The following is a 23,114-nucleotide window of genomic DNA, read 5'->3' as shown; positions in this document are numbered from 1 at the left end:
AAGCTGCAGGGCTGCTGCTACGTTCATTCTTGTGGAGGGTCCAGACGCCGGAGAGTGATCCACCATGGGCTCCCTGACGCAGAAATTGATGCAGGTGTTGACGGCCATGAAGCACTTCCAAGGGTTTGATAGAATTTTGGAAAAGGTATGGAGGCGAATGTCTCGCTAGATCATGTTCGACTGTGCCTGTAAATTCACCTTAGTAATCGCGGTTACCACCTTAGTGGAGGGTCTTTATGTTACAGGTCAAGTGCGTGGATTGTCTCGTCCAAGCGTACCTGAATGAAGGTGGTGGTCGCTCCTGGTGACAGAATTGTCATTGCTAGTGCGGGAAGGAAATTTAGTGTTCGACCCTTCAGCCAGCAAGCGCCTGCAGGTGTCTCGAAGAAAAAAAGCAATAGAGCCTACATTCCAAGGCGAGATTTCAGCCTAGAGTATTAAAAGGAAAGTAGGGGCCTCCCTGGTGGCGCAGGGGTTAGTCTCAGGGTTATCAGGCTGCAGCCAGACACTGCGGCATGGGTTTGATCCTCAGCTGGCCAGGGGGATACCCACATGGCGCAGCAGACCTCTCCGGTCTTACCTGCTGCTCAACTCAGCAGTGTATTTTCAGTAGATCTGCCTGTTCTGTTCCCCACTCTGTCTCTGGTGAATCCTCTCACCACCTCTCCACATACACACACCTCTGGCCTACACCCCAGCTCTTGTATGCATAAAAAATAAATCTTAAAGTAAAAAAAGGAGAATAATTGCAGGAAGGTAAGAGAGCCAAGGTGCTACAGTGTTAGCCCCTTTACACATGAACAGACCAACCCAGACTCCTAGTTTTCCGTGTCTTTGTAGAACAGTGTTATGTTACATAGGAAGCGTTTATAAGTAAGCAGGAATTGCAAAAGCCCTTGATTAAGTCAGATCTGGAAAACATTTAACAACCTCGGAATTTTTCGTTTTTTCTGAATGTCTAAGGCTTCCATGCTTGTTTTTCTTCTGATTAGTTTAGAGTACTGGGAAATTTGGAAATGATTTACAAGAGGAGTTTAAACACGGATCAACTGCAGTCATTTGTTAGGAAGAGTGTATGAATGGAGCAAATTCTGTCTTCTAGAACACAACATTTAGGCTTATTTTCAATGTGTGAATAACTGTCCCTAATTATCTTTCATGGTTTTTGTGAAAAATACTGCTTAGGGCCTCCCCGGTGGCGCAGCGGTTAAGCGCTGGGTTGCGAAGCTGCCCGCGGCCTCTGCGGCACTGGTTCGATCCCCGGCTGCTCCCCGGCCACCGGAGGAGGGTCCCACATGGCGCGCAGACCTCTCCTGCCGCCCGCTGCTCCCCTCAGCAGTGTACCTCGGTCCTTCTGCCTGCTCTGCTCCCTGCTCTGGCTCTGGTGAATTCTCTCACCCTCCCTCCCGCACTTCTGACTGTACCCAGTGCATGTATAAACAAAACAAACTAACAAACCAGCAAACAAATGAATAAAGCATGCCTCTATTAAAAAAAAAAAATACTGCTTAGATGCATGTATTTAATGTTGTCAGATAAATGCTATAAGATCTAAGGACACACCACGTCACAGTAACTTTTTGAAAATCAGATTATCCAAAATAGGAAGTATGGTCTAAGGGAAAGTTTGAGTTATTTTAAAAAAAAAATCTGAAGCCATTTTCATTGTTAAACTTCAAGTAATAGGTATGTGTTTTCTCATATTCTTGCTATGAGTTTATTTGCCTTTGGCTGATTAAAATCCTCATATTTTAGCAGACACAATGGAGCAGTCATTAACTACAAACATACCTGAGTTAGCCTGGGTAGTAAGTTGCCTTCCAAGAAGATATGCCTGTGAATGTAGATGGATAGAGGTTCAGAAGTTGCAGTAAGATTGAATAATGTTATAGGGCCTCCCCGGTGGCGCAGCGGTTGAGCGCTGGGTTGCGAAGCTGCCCACAGCCTCTGCAGCGCCGGTTCGATCCCCGGCTGCTCCCCGGCCACCGGAGGAGGGTCCCGCATGGCGCGCAGACCTCTCCTGCCGCCCGCTGCTCCCCTCAGCAGTGTACTTCAGTCCTTCTGTCTGCTCTGCTCCCTGCTCTGGCTCTGGTGAATTCTCTCACCCTCCTGCGCTTCTGACTGTACCCAGTGCTTGTATAAACAAACAAACAAATAAATAAATAAATAAACATGCCTCTATTAAAAAAAAAATTAAAAAAAAAAAGATTGAATAATGTTATAGCACTGGCCAATAGAGCTACAATGCAAACTACAAATACAGGTGAAATATGAAATTATAAACTTTATAATAGCCAGGTTTTAAAAAGCAAGAGGGAATAAGTGAAATCAATTTTAGTGATTTATTTTAAGTAACATTATATCCAAAATACTACATTAGCATGTAATCAATATGACTTATTCAAATTATCAGACTCCATGTGTTTTGGCATGGAACAGAATGTAGTCTTTCTCTAAATCTCTAGTTCATAATTCTTTAGTCTCTTTGAAAATAATTACTGTGGGGCCTCCCCGGTGGCGCAGCGGTTGAGCGCTGGGTTGCGAAGCTGCCCACAGCCTCTGCGGCCGGTTCGATCCCCGGCTGCTCCCCGGCCACCAGAGGAGGGTCCCACATGGCGCGCAGACCTCTCCTGCCGCCCGCTGCTCCCCTCAGCAGTGTACTTCAGTCCTTCTGTCTGCTCTGCTCCCTGCTCTGGCTCTGGTGAATTCTCTCACCCTCCTGCGCTTCTGACTGTACCCAGTGCTTGTATAAACAAACAAACAAATAAATAAATAAATAAACATGCCTCTATTAAAAAAAAAATTAAAAAAAAAAAGATTGAACAAACAAACAAATAAATAAAACATGCCTCTATTAAAAAAAAATTAAAAAATAAAAATAATAATTACTGTGTTTTTTGTTACCTTACTGGACTTTGACAAAATTATTTTATGTGAAATAGCTATCCCTCAGGTTAAATATATGTAAAGCCAGAGATTTTTTCAAGGCAAGAAAGGCTCTTTTTTTTTTTTTTTGTGGGCCCCTCACCAGCAGCCAGGGAACAAACCAGCGCTGCAGAGGCTACGGGCAGGGGAGGCCCAAGAAAGGCTCCTTGTTAAATGCAGGACTGTTAAATGCAAGAATATGACTGTGATATACAGGGAAAAGTTTTTTGAAAGTTGCAAAATAATATAATGCCCCATTTTTTGTAGTTTTATAAAACCTAATAGAAAAAAAAACCTATATATGCATACATGTTTGAATAAGGCTAGGGAATGAGATTGAATGGTCTATGACCCTGAAGGGGTAGTAGGTTGGAAATTGCATCTCTGTACTGTGTTACTTATCCATATAAAATAAGTGATTTCATTTTTGTGGTTAACAATCTTATATAGGGAAGTAACATGGCAGTTTAGATAGGATTTAAAGAATCGAGATATATTTAGTGACGTAATGAACTCAAAAGAGTTCCAGTATTGTAGAGGAATGAGATTTGATATCAATTCAAAACAAATATAAATATTTTAGAAAATTATTAATTTTGACAGTGGCAAATGGATGACTAATTTCTTTTTTGTTTTTATTTATTATTTTGGATGACCAATTTCAAAGGGAATAATGAGTTTACATTTCTTCTGCAATGGAATATACTTGAAGTTTAGAGTTATCTTTATTCCCGCTGAAATGAAATGCTCTTACCTTGTTATAGCACTTGTTTAAGTGGCGTATTCAAGCTTGGAGGTTTGTGAGGACCTCAGAAAGTTATTATCCGAGAACTGGAACAGGAGTTAAATGTATGTATTTTAAACATTCACAATACGAAAGTGAGTCATGATTACTTGGCCACTCTAGGAGTTCCAGCAGTTTCTGGAATACTGTTCCTCAGAGATTATCTCTGTTGCTGTTTGAATTGTGTCTTTATTATATGAAAACTGGCACTGGCTCACCATATTTGCGTTCCTGCAGAGCATTATCCCCATTGTGCAGCCATCTCAGGCTGGGCTGTTTGTTGATTTGAGCAAAAGGAAGAAGGATCTTAGATCCTCAGAGTTGTCTTTAATGCTGAAACAAGGGGATGGTGTACACGGGCAGAAAGAAAGATGAAAAGACTGGAGGGCAGAATAGCAACTGAGCCTCCTATCCCCCCGCTTTACACTGTTAAGCGCCCAGAACCACACAGCTGATACATACCGGTGTATCTAAGGCCCATCTGTTGTTTCCTATTGTCCAAAAAGTGGTAAACAGAATGTTTCAAGGTTACAAGGTTACAGGCTGTCTATTGTTTGGAAGCTATTTTTCACCTTCCATTTTCCTTACAATCCCTTTCTGGGAATTATTTTATTTTCAGGTGCTAGATTTCAAACCATTTATCAATTGCAAAAGTTCTACTCAAGTGTATGCTTGCTCCCTGGAAGGAGAACTGGAGGTGTGGATAATTATCGATGAAATCATGTCTATAGGGGTGAGAAAGCTCCTTCCCTGTCAGCCCCATTTCCAGAACAAGGCAACAGAGAACCTGTGTACAAACAAAATCTTTCCAGTGTCATGAATGTGACAGAAGCCCATAATATCTCGTAGGGATTCTAGAATGATTCAAGAAATCTTCCATGTACCATCCTCTGGGGAAAAAAACACAGTGATTGCTTATATTCCCTCCAGCACCCCCCTAGACCTGAGTGGCATATTATTTCAGCTGGTTGTCTCAGGGGACTATTTAATTAAATTCCTTTTTTGCCTCCTGTCACTCATGTGCTAGCTTTTGTTATTTTTGGCCTTATCACCTTTATTGTGCTAACTTTTGTTATTTTTGGCCTTTTTACTTCCTGAGGACTAGGACGACATATTCCTCATTACTTGACGTTCTGCCCTTGCTCGGGGACGCCCACTTTCACTCTTACACCTCAAAGTCCTTTTCATGTGGTACCCACTGTCCCTGAAAAGATTTTACTGGCATCTCCAGCTGTTTTTCTTTCATCCAGTTGTATGCCTTGCCAACGAAGACTTGTGCATCTCATGGGTGCTCAGAAGGGGAGGAGTGGTCCAGGTAGGGAAACAGCAAATGGAAAGGCCCTGAAACTTAGGGCATTTGGGGCAGAATCTTGGACATAGTTTGTCAGAACAGAGGAAGCTAGCCAGCTGAAGGAGGGGAGAGACCGTGTGTGGCTTGGTAAGTCCCTGTTAGACTTTTGGCTTTTGAGTGAAGTGGAGGGTTTTAAACAGAAGAGTGTTTCGAGGGTTTTAAACAGAAGAGTGACATGATTTGACATGATTTGTATTTTAAAAGATGCATTCTTTGGGCCTCCCTGGTGGCACAAGGGGTTAAGCAATGCACTATGAAGCAATCCGCAGCCTCTGCAGCACGTGTTCCATCCCAGCCAGGGAGCAACCCACATGGCACAGTAGACCTCTCCTGTCTCACCCGCTGCTCCCCTCAGCAGTGTACTTCAGTCATTCTGCCTGTTCTGTTCCCCACTCTGTCTGGTGAATCCTCTCACCCCTCAGACTGACTGAATTACACTGCTAAGGGGAGCAGTGGGTGAGTCAGGAGAGGTCTGCTGTGCCATGCGGGTAGCTCCCTGCCCAGGGATCGAACTGGAGCTGCAGTGGCTTGCAGACAGCTTCACAGTGCTGCATCTTAACCCCTTGCGCCACCAGGGAAGCCCGAAAATGGTATTCTGTAGGAGAAAATTCAGTTGACATTTGTTTTGCCTTTTTTTTATCCCAGCCACAATTAGATAATCAAGTGGAACTCTGACAACTGACCTTTGCTAAATTGTGCTTAAAACTGTACTAAACTACTTTTGTTGTCTGTGAGGTTTTCATATTTGATTCTTTTTCCTGAATTGCCTGGCTTCCCTAGCACCTGTCCAGAAACCTTCCCAAAGGTCTCTTCCCTGAAGACATACTTTTTTTTTTTAAAAAGATTTATTTATTTATACAAGAACTGGGGTACAGTCAGAGGCACGGGAGGGTGAGAGAATTCACCAGAGACAGAGCGGAGAGCAGAGCAGGTAGACAGACCAAAGACACTGCTGAGGGGAGCAGCAGGCGAGCCAGGACAGGTCTGCTGCATCATGTGGGTTTCTCCCTGGCAGCTGGGAATTGAACCCATGCTGCAGAGGCTGCGGACAGCTTTGCAGCGCCACCGGGGAGGCTCCCTGAAAACATACTTTTTTTAAACTTGAATATCCTTACTTTAGTCAGCCTGTCTCTTTCCTGACTACAGTATTTGCCTTTATGCATTTAAAGGTACATGTCTAAAGGTGCATCTCTTCCTTTAGACAGTCAGTGCCTCAAAAGCAGGGATTTGAGGGCCTCCCTGGTGGTGAAGACGCAGCCTGTGAAGCTGTCCGCAGCCTCTGCAGCACGAGTTCAATACCCGACTGGCCAGGGAGCTACCCACATGGTGCGGCAGACCTCTCCTGTCTCGCCCGCTGCTCCCCTCAGCAGTGTATGTCAGTCAGTCTGCCTGTTCTGCTCCCCACTCTGTCTCTGGTGAATTCTCTCACCCCTCTGGCCTGTACCCCAACTCTTTTATGCATAAATAAATCAATCTTTTTAAAAAAAAAAAAGCCAGGGATTTGATCTCATTTACCTTTTTTTCTAATGTTTGGTATACTCATCTTTCAAAGGAGGTGAGTTTATTACACCTTGATCCTGCTAGGACTGTGGTTAGTTTAAGGACATTTGGAGGGCCTCCCCTGGTGGCGCAGCGGTTGAGCGCTGGGTTGCAAAGCTGCCCACAGCCTCTGCAGCGCAGGTTCGATCCCCGGCTGTTCCCCGGCCACGGGAGGAGGGTCCCACATGGCGTGCAGACCTCTCCTGCCGCCCGCTGCTCCCCTCAGCAGTGTACTTCGTCAATCTGCCTGCTCTGCTCTCCACTCTGGCTCTGGCTCATCCTCTCACCCTTTCACGCTTCTGACTGTACCCAGTGCTTGTATAAATAAATAAATCTTAAAAAAAGAAAAAAGAAAAAAGTAAGGACATCTGGAGACTAAATTATTTACTGTATAAATAAACTTGATCTTGTTCTTTTATTTTTTCCTTTTGTTAACCTATTAAGCAAAGCATGATGTGATACTGTTTAGGGTGGTTTGTACTGTTTGCTTGTTTTTGTTTTCCTTCAGGGCCTAAGGCATAAACAACAGTACATCCACAACAGTTGTGGTTTGTGAAACTCCAAAATGTCTTGCTGGTGGAAGTCAAAGGCTGTTGAATATCTACGCTTTATCATTAGCAACTCTGGAGACTTGAAAGTAGACAGACCTACATTTAAAGCTCAGTTCTATCATGTCCTGGGTGACCCTGGAAATGAACACTCTGAATTGAAGTTACCTAAAAATGGGAGTTAGCCCATCCTTATTGCAAAGTGTTTGACATAGTGGCTGGCATATGAAAATGCCAAGCATATAAAAATGCTAGATAAACGGTAGTTATCGAGAATCTAATGATCCTTTAATGCTTTAGACATTTCCACACCCCAGATGCAACAGACACAGCAAACATTCATCCATTTTATGCCTGAACACCTCCCATGATGGTGAGAATTGGTGCTATTAGATGCAGAACAGTCCATTCAGAGCTCAGATCCAACTTCTAAATATTAAGCTATAAGTTACTTAAATATGGTATAGGAAACACCTTCCTTATTGCTTTTGTTTTCTTTTAACATAAAAGTCAACATTTTACCATTCATGTAATTCTTTAATAATAAACTATTAATGAGATCTTAAAGACAACAGTTTAACTTTCCTAGATCCTAATGTCACTTTTATTATTAAAATGGGTTTATGGTACAAGCTTACTAGTTTAGTAACTCACTGAATTACTTTCTCTCAGTCTTTTAAAAAATATTTTACATCATTCCTTATGAAGGCATTAAAAAATTACTTTGTGGGACCTCCCTGGAGGCTCAAGGGGTTACGGACCACACTATGAAGTAATCCACAGCCTCTGCAGCAAGAGTTTGATCCCCAGCTGGCCAGGGAAAAACCCACATGGCGCAGCAGACCTGTCCTGGCTCGCCTGTTGCTCCCTCAGCAGTGTACTTCGGTCAGTCTACCTGTTCTGTTCCCCACTCTGTCTCTGGTGAATCCTCTCACCCCCCGCATCTCTGGCCTGTACCACAGCTCTTGCATGCATAAATAAGTATGTATTTTTTAAAAAAGTTTCAGAACACTAATTAAAAAAAAATTACTTTGTGCCTAAACTAGGAAACATCCAAATTAAACCTGTAATAGTGTAACAGAGCACAGGACTAGCTGATTTTGTTGGCACATAATTGCTAAGGAGCCATTAAGAGATTCCAGGTTGCTATAGATAAGGTTGAAAAGCCCAAATGGAAAGGAGTGGAGATTAACAAAATTGACTATTTTCCCATCAATATTTACTTTCTTTAATAACAATTTACGTACGGATTCATTTCTACCATAGAGAGATGGGTAACTTAATTGAATTTCTGATTCAACTTTCTTGGGATGAGTTCGTTTAATCCAATGATAGTTTTTGTTGAGCTATTTAAACTTTTCTAATACAACAGAATCTCCAAAATTTTTTATTTTTTACATTTAGATGACTCTCGTCTCTGCTGATCCTGGGAAAGTGATTTGTGAATTGAAATTAGAAAAGGAGCATACCAATAAATTAGGCACGCTCCATGGAGGCCTGACAGCCACCTTGGTGGATGACGTATCAACAATGGCTCTGCTATGCACAGAAAGGGGAGCACCTGGAATCAGTGTGGATATGAACATAACGTATGTATCCAAATTGCACCCACCCCAACTACTTTTTAATGTGATAGCTCACTTCAAACCAGCAAGATTATACACATTTGTAACATTAAAGCATGAGATGCCCTTAACTGATCATCTTTAAGTGCAGTGGTAGATTTGCCCTAAAATAGTCCGTGGCCTTGCGAATCTAGAATTAGAGGAACTAATTTCCAAGTACAGTGTGTACCAGTAGTAAAGAGGGAATGATTGAAACATTAAAAAGAGGAAACATTCAGCTTCTAACATGTATAATGCTGGGGGGTTGGGATCATCCACAAACTCACTGCTATTTCCCGTGGTCCTTAAAAATGCCACTTGCACAAATGTCTTATGGGGATCATATTGAATACAAGAGGAGGAAAACCTGAATAAAATTCAATTAACTAGTACTATTGCCAGCCGTATTCAAGACAGTGCAGGACCCAGGGATTTAGTTTCAAGACAATTCTTCTCACTTAAGCAACAGAAAAATGATTTCTGTTGGGGAGACAGGCAGAGACTAGAGTATGAAAGTCAATGTTATGTGACAATGTTCGGGGAGGAAATGTCAGCTAATAGGAAAACATTGTCCCAGCCTTACTAGTGAGTAACTGAAGTGAAGGGCACAGCAAGCTGATGCAAATGCTCATGATACTAAAAACATTTTTCTTCTGGTACTGGTGAGCATATTCAGAAGTCCTCATCTTATTCCATGTGTAAGGTCAATTGACTCCGTTTTACCTGAAGAGCCTCTTAAGAGCAGAGCCATCTTCAAACCCAGCACTGCATTTCATGCTCTAAGATACTGCTCTTTTCAAAACCCTGAAAAATTTTTAGTGAATCATAGTTTTGACCTTTCAAAGTATGGGTTGTTAGAAGTATTGGCCATCATCAAGGGCTAAGCTTCAAATATTGATTCACCTGAACAAAAACTGGACAGTTTCAAATATTTACTACGCATTTCAAAAGTAAATAGCATGCTGGATTACAGGTGAGCAGGAACTGTATCCTTAAAAATAATACATACTATCACCAGGATTCTAAGAACTTCATATTAATTCCTTATAGTTCTTATGGTTGTATTTCACAATTAAGTTCTGATATTGATATGATAGGATATAGACTCCAACTAATACTTCATGTAGGAAGTTAAGCATATTAAATGAAACGTGAGGAAAACTTTCACTTGCCCCACATAAATATGAAATGGGAACAGACAAACAAAATGGAGACCAACACCCATTCTAGTATTTGAGAGAAATGAAACTTGTGCAGAGAGAATGGGTGAGGTGGAACTTGCTTACTACCAGTCATTCAAATTTGACAGAACAGAAAGCTTACTGATACTCCTAAAACCTACTTTTAGGAGTAAAAGAAGTAATATAAGGTATTTATGAGGAATATACAACAGTCCCTTTTAAAAATCTGCTCCTAATTGTATTTAAATTTCTCTTTTCCAGGTACATGGCACCTGCTAAAATAGGAGACGTTGTAGTGATCACAGCACATGTTCTGAAGCAAGGAAGAACCCTTGCATTTACCTCTGTGGATCTGACCAACAAGACCACAGGAAAATTAGTAGCACAAGGCAGACACACAAAACACCTTGGAAGCTGAGAGAACAGCAGCATGACCAAAAGAAACCCAACAATGAGTATCAGGTGTAAATTTGATGTGAACAAATGTAGTTTTCAAAATAAATTAGCACAACCAGAAGCCAAAAAAAAAAAAAATTGCTTTTTTGCGGGTTGGGGGGGAACCACAGAGACCAGGTGGGATATAAGGAGATTATTGACATTTTTTCCTTTTAACCCTCGTCAGTATTAATCATATGTATGATATCTGGATGAAAAAAATCCTTAGCACAAGGTAGGTAAAGCATAACTGTCAAAGCCATTCTGAGGTAAGATTACCTTTAAGTTCAGTATTAAGCTAAAGAATTATAAATTAATGGTTTATCCTTAATGTATTTTAGGGTTTTCTTGGCTCTAATATGCCATTTTTCCATTGCTTTTTCTTAACATAGGGTTATGAACTTCAAAACAGGTGACCCATAGCCCATATCTGGAAAATAAAACAGGACCATGTAACCTAAAATAGGCAAAGCACCTTAGTGAAACAGGAAACAAATGGTGTGCTGCTTTTCTCTAAATTACAGGTCTGGCATTATTTAATATTAAGAGTAGGAGAAAAGCATACTATTAGGCTCCTTTTCTAATATTTAGAGTAAGTACCTAGATTGGCAGATTTTGAATCTTCCAATCTACAGTACTGAAAAAAAACCAAGTTCACAAACTTCGTCCACTTCCCAAAGGTCCTAGTTAACTATGGCATTGAGTTGATTTCTGTGTCAGGGAGTCTTAGGAAGCAACTTTAGCGTCAACAGCTGAAGGTTGTGATCCTTCTCTTGTAATGGGAGTTGGGTGGTCTGCTTTCAGGACAGCAACGGACTTCACAGTGGCAGGGGATACACAGGTGACCCAGATCTTGATCCTAATTATTTCTCACTAAAAGTAACCTAGGCTCCTTGGAAAAATAGCAGATTCCAGGGATGTAGGCTGAGATCGGGAAGTTCAAAGATGTACTTATATGCGCCTGAAAGGAAGTGCTCGAGAAAATGAGCACAAATTATGAAATGGAAAAATGAGTCTATGCCACTTAGGTAGATGGCGGGGAGGGGAAGGGTCTTTGCAATAGAAGGCGGACACATGTACAAGGGTAAATATGGAAAATTACCTTTTCCAGCTGCTAACAATGTGTTCTGATAAAGAGCAGGGTAATTGCATGTGTTTCCCTTTAGAGTGCTTAATTGCAAGGGGGAAAACAGCAACTACGCAATGCAGAAACAGGATACCACCATGACCAATCACAATTACTACCAACAAAAGCAAACTGACATTGTGCTTTGGGATATTGAGAAGGGTATGCGATTATTTTACACTCAACACTGGCAAGGAATGCATCATCCAAATCTAACCATGAAGAATCATCAGACAGAAAAATGTCAAGGCCGTTAAAGGTTGAGGTACTGGTCCAGATTAGACACGGCAACTTAACACACTGACACTGTACAGAAGGGGGAAAACACCGTCAAGGACATTAAGACAATTGAAATGAATATGGGTGACAGGTTAAAGTATATCCATGTTACCTTTCCTCAGTTCTAGAACTACCATGGTTATGTAAATCTTTGTACCTGGGACATATGCCAAAATGTGAAGGGTCAGGAATCAAGGTGCATCTGTGATATATACGCCAAACTCTCAAACGGTTCAGGAAATACATATGCCTATATGTAGACAGAAAAAACTGACAAAATGTTTACAAGGCTGAATGTGGGTAAAGGTTCTAAAGCTTTCTGCATTACTTTCCCAAATTATTCTAAAATAAAAATGTAAAGCATAACAAGTGTAATTCAGTATAGAACATTTAAGAAATTGGTCTCTAGAGCCAGCCAGCCTACGTTTAAATCCTCCCTACACATGAGGTAAATTAGGGAAGACTAGAGTCTGAAACCATCTGACCTAATAAATTCATTTCAAATAGACTAATTTTCAGTTGATCAGAAAACACATGAAAGCATTTGAAGTGAAGCATACATTTTCTTCTCGAAATGAAGACAAAATGTCCTTGATTCCGTTTGTTGAAATTACAAACCCAACCGCCATTTCCCCCCTTCTGTATTTATTGCGCCATGGACTACAGAGTAACCCCTTAAGTCATCAGTAATACCTCCCCAAGGACGGGAAAAAAAAAAATTTACTGCTTCAAAGTCTTGTGTATTCACCTGAATAGTCAGGGAACTTTCACCTATTTTATTTAGGTTTTCATATTCCAACCAGAAGCTAAATACAATTGGAAACTGGTAAGCACTAAGTTTTACTCCAAAGGAGTAGGATCATTCAGATTTACTCGAATAAAAGTATGCAACCCTTAAGCAAAGCTTTTCTTCATTTAAAAGAAAAAAAAAAAAAAACAACAAAAACTATACAGTAGTCTTTCCTTATGTTCATTGCACAAATGAGTTCTGCTTTTAGACCTTTGACACTCAACGGTGGTTTTCACAATTTAAGATTCCAACCTTTAATAACTTTTTTCTACTCCAAAAAACCCTAAGTTGTTGTTCTTTAGGATGGTGTAGAAACCAGTATTTCTGCACAATTCACTGGAATTTTTCTTTGTAATAAAAATCTCTTCTCCTTAAAACCAAAAAACAAAACAAAACAAAAAAGGAAAGTCCTCTACCTATTACGGTTTCTGCAGCTATGAATGTATTTCTCAGTTTTATAGCTGCTTTAAGCTACTTCAGACTCCAGATCTGCCTTAATGTGGTTAACTGTATCCACTCAGCAGAATACTTTTATAACAGCAACTTGGGGAAAGAGATCTAGAAATAAAATACATATGAGTACCAGGAAACAAACATGGCCCAGTAAAATGAGGCAAGTATGCCTACAATGAGATGCTTTTTATCTAAGATTTCTTTCCCATGGTTGTATTTTCATTCTTTTTTAACAACCACTTCTGGTCATTAGAATGTGACAGTGTTCTGGATCAACGGTGATATAGCAAAGCTATTAAGTTTTTAAAATGTTATTTATGCCTGTTACATTTATTTCTTACCCTCCAAATACTGATGACAGATGTCAGAGGAAAAACCAGCACAAATGGAAAGACCATCAAAAACAAGTGTCACCTTGTGCTTTAAGATACATTTAAGCATTTCAGTGTACAATAGTCCTTTCATTTCACATTTTTAGTTAAGATGCTGATGCAGTGCAGCAAATATGCAAAGCATCTTCTTTCACACAGTCCGTGCAGAAGACATCAGATTTTTTTTTTTAAGTTCTGAGATACAAATGATTTAAAAAAAAAAAAAAAAAATCCAGGATGAACAAGTTTCAAAATGCATAGTGTTCTGTGCATGAGTCCATTTTCTTTAAACTCTGAAAGAATAAAGTGGTAAGAAAACAATAAAAACATTGCTGCTGCACTCTGATCTTCTCCATTTTGCTGGTCAGTACTCTATTCTGGCATATAAGGATGGAGGTGATCCTCTATGGTGCCAACTGCCCAGTGGGTAAGCTGTTCCTGTGGCAGGTAGAGGCAGATGCTGCATAACTTGAAGATTGTAGCTTTGTTTTTTGGAGTCTAAAAGGGGAAAAATTTTAATATTCTTAAGACTTTAATGTAACTGATCAAGTGCCACATGAAACCAATCTCCCACAATTTAAGCTTAACCCACTTATGGACACAGTAATAAAGCTCATAGGGTCAGTGAACAAACTGTTGTTCTATTGAAGAAGACAGAATCTCACCATACAAAATACAGGAAAACAATGGCAGGATAAAAACTGAGTTAAGTTTAAAGAATTCATGCAGATGGCGCAGCAGACCTCTCCTGTCTGGCCCGCTGCTCCCCTCAGCAGTGTACTTCAGTCAATCTGCCTATTCTGTTCCCCACTCTGTCTCTGGTGAATCCTCTCATCCCCCTTCCCCCACATCTCTGGCCTGTACCCCAGCTTTTGTATGCATAAATAAATAACTCTTTAAAAAAAAAAGAATTCATGCAGAATAAAAGCTTCAAGTACTAGAAATCAAAGTATAAGCAAATCAAGCTACTTCTTTCAAGTAGCAGTTACTATTTTAACACCTTCTAGCAAACAAGGTAGGTGTTTTCACAAATAACTGCAAGTAATGTGAAAATCTGAACCCAGACCTTCTTCAAAAGTCAATCTTGTTTTCAAGATGTCACCTCTATGACAGGCCCAAAAAACCCTGCCTTTGCCATGCCTAGAGCAATCCATATGTAAATGAACTTATACACACACATTTTTTTCTTTTCATTTTAAATGTTACAGCATCCCTATGAATATCTTTTATTCAATTAACAGAAAACATGCTCAGAGAAGTAACTGTCTAAGATCACATAGTGGCTGCATCTATATTAGAATCCAGACTCCGGGTACATGATTCTCTACCACCTGTCCATTCAAAATTCTCCTGTGGTTTATCTTAAACGATACAGGGCACAAAATATCTGCTTGATTATGATTAGGCCAATTAATTTCTTGATTTTCTTAGCTATTATAAAACAGGAGTAGTAAGATCTGTATGTCAGAAGACAGTTGGAAGGACTAGGGTGACCAACCATCCCAGACAGCCCAGGACTGGGGGCTTCTCGGTACTACAATCAGGACATGCAGGGAAACTAAACTGCTGGTTACTTTAACTACAACCCCAATTTACCTTAGGAGCTTAAAATTTTCTTCTCATTGAAAGGCTTAAGCTGTTTGCTTCATAAAACATAGAAATCATCTGACGATATTTAATAGACGAATTACTTCTTCTTTAGCAAAGTAACTCCCCTTCAAGTCACCAGTCATTTCTATATAGTATTACTATTCTCACAATATTCATATGAAAATTAAGTCTACGCTAGTATATAAATCAGTAACTTTCCTAAGACTGAAAATCTGCTGTGACTTCAATGTAAGTCAATAACCTGTTATATCGCATTTTCTCAAGACATAAATGAAAGTACATTATACTTGTAATTAAAAACCAAAAACAAGTCAACTTAAAGTGTACCAGGAGGACGAAGTTAAAATGGAAAAAAACAAAAAAAATCTGAAATTACACAGCTTGTCTGTTAGGTTAATCAAATGTCACCAGTGAAATTAACTTTCTTCTATAATTCCCAGTCCCTTTATATCTGTACCCATACCATAATTACTTAACCTCTCAGAACATAGAAAGTAAATGTATAATCTTGCCAATCTGTCAGCTTGTAAAGGTAGCAGTATGAGTCACCTTTATATTTTTTATTACCTTGCACACGAGACTCATAAAAATTAACATGTTCTATAATGCAATTAATAGCATAAATACTCAGTCTTTACTAGGATCACCTCAGGGAGGCTTTCTCTGGTGACACCATCTAAGAATTCCCATCCAACAGTTTATATTATCACTCCCCATCCCCCCTCCTCTTAGCATTTGTTAACTATTTTGATTATTTATGAAAGGTAATTCACAACGGAATGTGAATCCATAAGGCCAAAATTTTTCTGTTTTTCATGGCTACACAGTGGTGGGCACTTAGTAGGAATTATTTGTTGAACAAATGGTAAGTCAGACTGGTGCAATTTTTTAATGATTAATAACAAAGGACTATGAATTCTATGTGCAGATACTCAGGTTGATGAAAATAAATGTTTCAGAGTAAAAATTGGCAATACCTGAATTGCTACTTCAAACTGGAATTGCTTATTTGAAAACACCTGCATCTAACTACAGAGGTGCCTCAGGACCTTTTTATAGGTTTTGATTTAAAAGGTTGAGGCCAGTGCTCAACATACGTGTTATGAATCACCCAAGGATTTTGTTCAAAATGCAGACTTTGAGGGCTTCCCTGGTGGCACAAGGGGTTGAGACGCAACCTACGGAGTTCGCCGCAGCCACTGCCGCACAAGTTTAATCCCCAGCCAGGGAGCTTCCCACGTGGCGCAGCAGACTTCTCCTGCCTCGCCCGCTGCTCTCCTAGAAAGTGAATTTCAGTAGATCTGCCTGTTCTGCTCCCCACTCTGTCTCTGGTGAATCCTCTCACCCCCCCCCACCTCTGGCTTACACCCCAGTTCTTGTATGCATAAAACAAATAAATCTTAAAAAATAAGCAGTTAAGTAACTTGAAAAATAATGCAGTGTTGAGGAGGTAAAACATTAAGTATTTATATAGAAAAGGGAAACAAATGTTTTAAATAATCGCATGTTTGTAAAAAAAAAAAAAAACCATCAGTAGTTTTGGAAAATTAAAAAATGTTTACCTGCAAGTGCTGTCTGTCAATAAAGAGAAACACTGACTGGTTGGGATTGTTGACAACAATTCCAGTCTTATCCTTGCGGCTCAGTACATGCAGAAACTGTTTTTCATAGTCACCGTGATGAAACTCAAATTTGGCCTAATTAAGAAATACAAACATTTATATGTACTATAAACGTCACATTTCCTGAAACATCCATTGCACCATATTTATAACCATGTGCATTGTCTAATATGATAGCCAGTAACAGCTACTTAAATTTAAATTAATGTAGTACAATTTAAAATTCAGTCCCTTCAGTAACACCTAACAGTTGAGGTATAAAATCCACTCTGATCACTATAAATTTGCCATTTTCACTCCTGTCTTCCTGCCTTTTATTTTCAACTTATATTCTTCAGCACACTGATGTTAGATAATTTCTATTAAAAAACAACAATGATACTTGGACTTTTAGCCTATGGAATATCTTTACAACTTATTATCAACAAATTTATCTTAGAAACAGGAATGCTCACTTATTTGAGCTGACAGTTACAACATTTAGATAGGACACAGCATAGTGAGTACACCAACTTGTTTATCACATACAACAGCACCATACTTCATGGTAATGGATAATGTAATAATTTTCATATTCATAAACAATTAACTTCTTTAATATTTAATAGACTTGCATCTTTAAAGGTCATTTTTCTGATTATGAAAGCATGCTGACTGCAGGGAATTATGGACATATATATACGTATAAAAAAGGAGAATTAGCTATACCTAACCGAGAACTGACCATAATTAACATTTCAGTAGATCTACCTAGTTTTACTTTATTCTAGGCATGTAACTATACTACAAACTAGGATCATCAACACATGGGTAAATGCCCTTAATACTAGAAATGGTCAAGTACGTCAAATGACAAGAGCTAGCCGAGATACTGAGGGTCATTTTGGAACCACTACTAAATCCATTCTTCTGCTGATAACACTTTTATATATATAAGGCATCAACTTCTCGGCAGGGGCTTCTTACTGCTCTTGAGAACTCAGATAATTACTTCAGTATATATTATTTCAGGAATGTGTGGTACAGGGCAAGAGAGCACCGTCAGTTCATCCATAGGACCCCTGTCACCACTTGTCAACAAAGGTTCACCTTAGATTTTCTTTGGCTTTAATTTCAAAGGCACATTGATTGGCCAGAGTTAGATCCACCCCATTCTCAAGAGATTCTATGAGGCAAATGCTTTCTACTCTGCCTTACAATATTTACAAGACTAGAGGGATTCATGGAAAACTTAGGAGAAAGCATAATCCCAAAGAATTTCAGTTACACCCAATTCTAGTCTTCACTTTGGAAGTGCTTACCACATTTATTTTAGAATAAAATACCTGAACAGGCCTAAAAGGCTCATCAGATTCCTTCCACCTAGAAAACAGGAGACAGACAATTTTTTCAATATCATTCCGAGGCCAAAGAATGAAATCCATCTCCTGAGTACAGCCAATCACATCCTATAAAGTGACCAAAAAAAAAATTACTTTCAAAGACACAAAGCAACATCACTAACTACAGTTCGACTACAGAAACATTTCACAAGAACAAAAGATCCACTACATCACTTCATACCTTAAAAGGGGACAGCAGGACTGTATACTAGGTGAATAGCTCAGAACTGACTTCGTTTATCTTGCTGAGTCCACATTCAGTCTCAGCCCAAAGCTCCTCTCATCAAGACTCAAGTTTATCAGTATATGGTTGATGAAAACTCCAAATGCTCTGATCTTGCCTTTTTTTTTTTTTAAAGTAAGCCCCTGCACTTTCATCTCCACTCTTCAAAATCAGAACCAATACAAAGGCGTCCTGAAAGTTTTAACAGGAATCACTACCTTATGACTACTGAGATGCTATTTTTGTTATATGCTGGCAGAAAACGACTTTGTCTTCTTGTTCCTCTTATACATAGTCCAGCATATTAATTCTCCAAGGCCAATCGCCCTCTTTCCAGTACACGATTTTATCAAAAGCCTTTCCCCACCCCTACTAACTATCACGCTCTCTTCTTCCCATATGCCAAGTTATTTCCAATGAGCTGCAGAAGTTTAGAAAAAGTTGTTGGCAATACCACCTTCTACTTTATTCTCAGCAGTAATGCATATCACAATCAGACTACCCAGAAAGTGATCCGTATGTTTTATTTGAATTAAACTTCTAACGGATTCCTGATGATGGCTTGCTTACTACCCATCGGGGAGTAAGAGTGGGTAACTCAAGAATAACTCACAAGTTACCAAATACAAACTTACAAATAGAACTCACCCTTCTCATCGACTGGTATCGAGGAGCATGGAGCTGTACCACATCCTTCTGTAAAAGCTCTATGGAACTTTCCAAGGAATAGCTGGAATCTCGCACACCTTTCAGGATATTTTCTTCATAATTATTTGTCATGACTGGTATAACCTCAGACACTTCAAAAAGTGCTGATTTTTTCTTCTGAAAGGAAAAAAAAAAAAGTCTATTAATGCGCTGGTAGCAGTCTTTTAACACCCGGTTCATATTACAATGTCATAAAACTTAATTCTAACTCAGCAAGAGTATTAACTGATGGATAATCTTTGTACTAAAAACACAGATTTTCAGATAAGATCTTTGTGTTCTTCCCCAAACCACACAAAAAAAGGCTCTTATAAGAATGTTAACTGCCAACTTTATAGCATTATGGTATCCTTATCAAGTACTTCCTTAAAAGATCAATTTCCATTATTCTCTCTGGTATTTTTATGTAACTATGTCAATACCTGAAAGGAAAACAAGTGCATCAACCAAACTGAGTTTCAAATTTAGTTAAGACCAAATGCTTATCATCAATTTAGGTTCTAAAATTCATAAACTATACAAGACAAATGCCTGGACATCCTATGAACATCCATTCACAAACTAAAAACAGGTTTTCATAGGCATTAAGAATAGTAAAATCTGAGGCATCTCATAGATTAAATACAAAGGTCTAGTCTCACTATTACCTTGAATTTATTTCTCATGAGCCTATAACACTGACAACTAAAATCATATTTTATCAATTCTAAAGTTATAAACAAAAAACGAAAAAGCAAACCCCTGGTACTGCTAATCTTAAAACAGTTACCCAAAAAAACTACTTTTGAAATCACTTTGTAATGCTATACTCTAGCAGTTAAGTGCTTTCTTAAGGGGGAGGGTGGTAATAACCATGGAAAATCCCAAATATTAACTAGGTGCCACACTAGATTACACCTCTTATCTGAAGTAGCTCACAATTTGCATGCAAAAATGAAAGCAGTATTTCCTTCTAGCAAACCTAATCTCATTTCAAACAGACCTGTCCATTACTTTAAATTGCAAAAAGTTATCACTCTCCTTGACTACTCCCGGCTTATCATTTGCTGTATTTAACTGTCGGAGTAATTCTGATTGAGACCAACAAAAAAGGTAAACTTCCTTTTTGGCTTCATTAGAATTTTAATAAATTGTACTTCTAAACACGAATTAACCGCTACAGTATTAAGTAGTGTTCTGTTTCACTAAACACACCGTAAGTAAAAGGTACCTACATCAAAGACTAAGTTTAGCATGTAAACATTTTGATTCTAACCATTTTTAAACGTTCTGCCTATACTTTACAGAAACCTTCACATTTAATAAGGTTCTCCCATTGTTGGGATAATGAAATTTATTGTAAAACAAATGAAAGTTCTACAACCTGATCACCTATTTCCAAACCAGTTAGTACTCAAGTTTTCCATAGTTACTCTGCAACTGCTAGGTAGAGACACTTCCCTTGAAAGTTACTGCTCGCTTTCTCAAGCACTACTTAACCTAATATTCAATTATTTAACAGATATTACACACTTACAAAAATCACTTGTGCTAATTCACATTAAGAACTTTAAATTACCTTCTCCTTGAATACAAAGGCAATATACATCTTGAAGTCAAACTGGTCAGCTAGAGATTCTTTTTTCTTTCTAAGCTGAGCACGTAGTCTGTTCAGAGCTTGCTTCTTCCGGGAGTTTGGGTCCCCCATTTTGAAATACAGGTGGTACTAAAGCCTTTGGAAATTGTCACTAAACTATGGGCACTTTTTCTTAAGACTCAAGTACAACAGAAACAAGTCATTTTTTTTTTTTTCCTGCTAATATGATTGAATAGCTAAAATCACGACTGTAACCCAAAAACCACCTTCTGGCAATATTAGCAGACTGTCATATTACAGGGTCAAGAAACAAAAGCTGCTGTCCAGTCATGTTTGGACAATAACGTTTGGGGGTGGATGGGGAAGAGGAAGAGAAGGAAAGGAAGAGGAGAAAATACTTGAACTAACTTTTTGGAGAACACATCTGGTTTAACTGCCAAAATAAAGGCTCTGAGGGAAAACGATAAGCCTATTATCAGGATTTAGGTGTGCAATAAAACACAGCTGACACCAGTCCAATCCTCAAAATCCATCCGGATTTTCCCCCCTCTTTTTGGAGACTGGATTACGAAAAGGAAGAGGGCGGGGGAGGGGTGATCCTTGTTGACCAAATATCAAAAGGAAAAAATAACCACCAAACCCCCCCCTCCCCAAAAAAACCAAAAATACACCAAAAACAGGGTAGGTGAATGAAACTGAAATATTCAATTGGATTTTACCCAGCCAGACCCATGGCTGCAGTACCTAATTAATTCTTAGTTATTTCAGATTTCACTATTGCTATGTATCGTCAGTGCTTGTTATTGATTACACGTGGTGGTGAGCAAAGAGGAAAGTGCAAAATCGGCCGAGAAGGAAGGGGAGAGGTCCAGGGTTTCCCTGCAATCAACTACAGTGTATACCGGGGGCGGGCAGCTGTTGCCCAAAGGAGCCATGAGAAAAAACAGCGGAGTCATTACCAACTTCCCCATCACCCACATTTTCACCCTCAGGCGGCTGCTAGCGCGGCGGCCAAGGAGAACCATGATGGCCGAGGGCGGGGGGGAGGGGGGGTGTCTAGAAGACGGCAATGACTCCGGCGGCGGGGTCAGACCTGATCGACGCCCGGGATCCCAGCACCCCCAGCCCGGCAAGGAGCTCTACATCCCCCAGGGACCCCTCCCCGCGCGGCTGCCCCGTCCAGGTGGTGGGGAGAGCGGCTTATCTTCTCGAGCGCATGGCCCGGGCCCTGGCGGCGCCCCCACCCCGCGCCTTCAGCGGCAGCGACTCACTCGCACCACGGGAGACACCGGATCGCGCGGGCTCTCACTCATTGCATCGTGGCACCCGTTCCCGCCCGGGTAGAGGCGGCGGGAGAGGGCAAAGGGGGAGGGCCGGGGTGGGGGGGGGGGAGAAGAGAGAACAGTCGTGTTACTAGTCACCGCTTTCCAGACAGAGCGCGCCCGCCCCACCCCCGGGGACGCGGAGCCACGAAGCCACGCAGCGCCGGGCCGGGCTAAGCTCGCTCGCGCGCCCACCAGCCCATGGCTCCCGAGTGTGCACGGCTCCGGGCGGGGTCGCGGGCGGGCTCCCCGAAGGGGCGGCCGGGGCGGGGAGCGGGTGCGGGGCAGGGCCCTCCCGGACCCGCGGAGACCGGGGCGCGCGGACGACTCGGGCGGGGCCCTCTAGCCGCAGCCGGCGGGCGCAGCGGTGGCGGCGGCGGAACAGGCGGCGGGGGCGCAGCGCGCGGCACGGGCGGGAGCCATGTCAAGAGAAAACCACCAGCCACCCGCGCCCCTCCAGGCCCGCTGCGGCGCGCACTGGGACCGGGCCGCCCGCGCTGCGGCCGCCGCTCAGCCCCCACCTGGGACCCATAGTCTGGCTCGGCGCCCCGGCGGCGGCGCGGACGGAAGGACGCGGCGGCGGCGACGAGAAAGAGAAGAGGAGAGGCGGGCGGAGAGGAGGGGCGGGCGGGAGGGGAGCCCTGGCTACGGGTCAGTCACGGAGGCGCCCCCCGAGGAGTTATTTCAGTTCAAGCATCGGCTCGCGCGTCTCGCCGGCTCGCCGGGAAGGAGGCCGAGGAGACCCGGAGGGGGCGAAGCCAAGCTGCTGCTGCTGAGCGTCCGCGGCGGCACTCGTCCCCCCCACGGCGGCTGCGGAAGCGGCGGCGTCGGCGGCGGCCTCGGGCGCCTCCCGGGTCCGGGGCAGAGTCGCGTTTGAGGAGACGAGCGAGAACAAACAACTTAAAATGGCAGCGACGGCCGCTGCGTCACCCGCCCCCCTCCGGCGCCGCCCCGGGCCCTCTGCGCCTGCGCGCCCCGCGGACGCTACCATCCGCGCGGACGGGAGGGGGGTGAGCCAACAGGAGGCGGGGAGGGGGCGTGGTGGGCAAGGAGGGAGCGGAGAAGAGCCGAGGGAAGAGGAAGAATGGGTTATGGCGAGGGGGCGCCTTGGAAGCTGGGCTGTTGTAGTTGCGGTTATTCTCGTCACAGAGGAGTTTGAGAAGAGTTACTCCCCTCTTGTCCGGCATGGGGTTCCCATGGGGCGTGGAAAGGCCCAACCCACACTCTCCCGCCCCCTCGGTCAGGAGGTCCCCGGCTCCAGAGTTGGGCGCTCGCCCCGCCCCC

General features: G+C 41.7%; 2 protein-coding genes across 3 annotated transcripts; one reads left to right on the top strand and one right to left on the bottom strand.

Annotated features, from left to right (window-relative positions):
• Positions 1–64: 64 nt before the first annotated feature.
• ACOT13 (acyl-CoA thioesterase 13) lies at positions 65–10,537 on the top strand (the record flags this gene model as incomplete). The annotated part of the gene is made up of 3 exons (XM_084259527.1): positions 65–145; positions 8,552–8,736; positions 10,194–10,537. The coding sequence occupies 3 exons, from the start codon at positions 65–67 to the stop codon at positions 10,348–10,350; spliced, it is 423 nt and encodes a 140-aa protein (XP_084115653.1). The 3' UTR covers positions 10,351–10,537.
• Positions 10,538–13,758: 3,221 nt separating this feature from the next.
• LOC311185982 (uncharacterized protein C6orf62 homolog) lies at positions 13,759–21,821 on the bottom strand (the record flags this gene model as incomplete). Of its 2 annotated transcripts, none has more annotated exons than XM_084256867.1 (5): positions 13,759–13,884; positions 16,560–16,694; positions 17,945–18,067; positions 18,873–19,049; positions 21,780–21,821. In XM_084256867.1, 5 exons carry the CDS (start codon positions 21,819–21,821, stop codon positions 13,759–13,761), a joined length of 603 nt encoding a protein of 200 aa, XP_084112993.1. The 2 variants fall into 2 exon arrangements, with proteins under 2 accessions (XP_084112993.1, XP_084112992.1); XM_084256866.1 differs by lacking the exon at positions 21,780–21,821 and adding an exon at positions 20,491–20,619.
• Positions 21,822–23,114: the final 1,293 nt, after the last annotated feature.

This window comes from Talpa europaea, assembly GCF_964194135.1.
Source record: "Talpa europaea genome assembly, chromosome: 2".
Lineage (NCBI taxonomy): Eukaryota > Metazoa > Chordata > Mammalia > Eulipotyphla > Talpidae > Talpa > Talpa europaea.
This window is presented reverse-complemented; position numbering and strand designations above follow the sequence as displayed.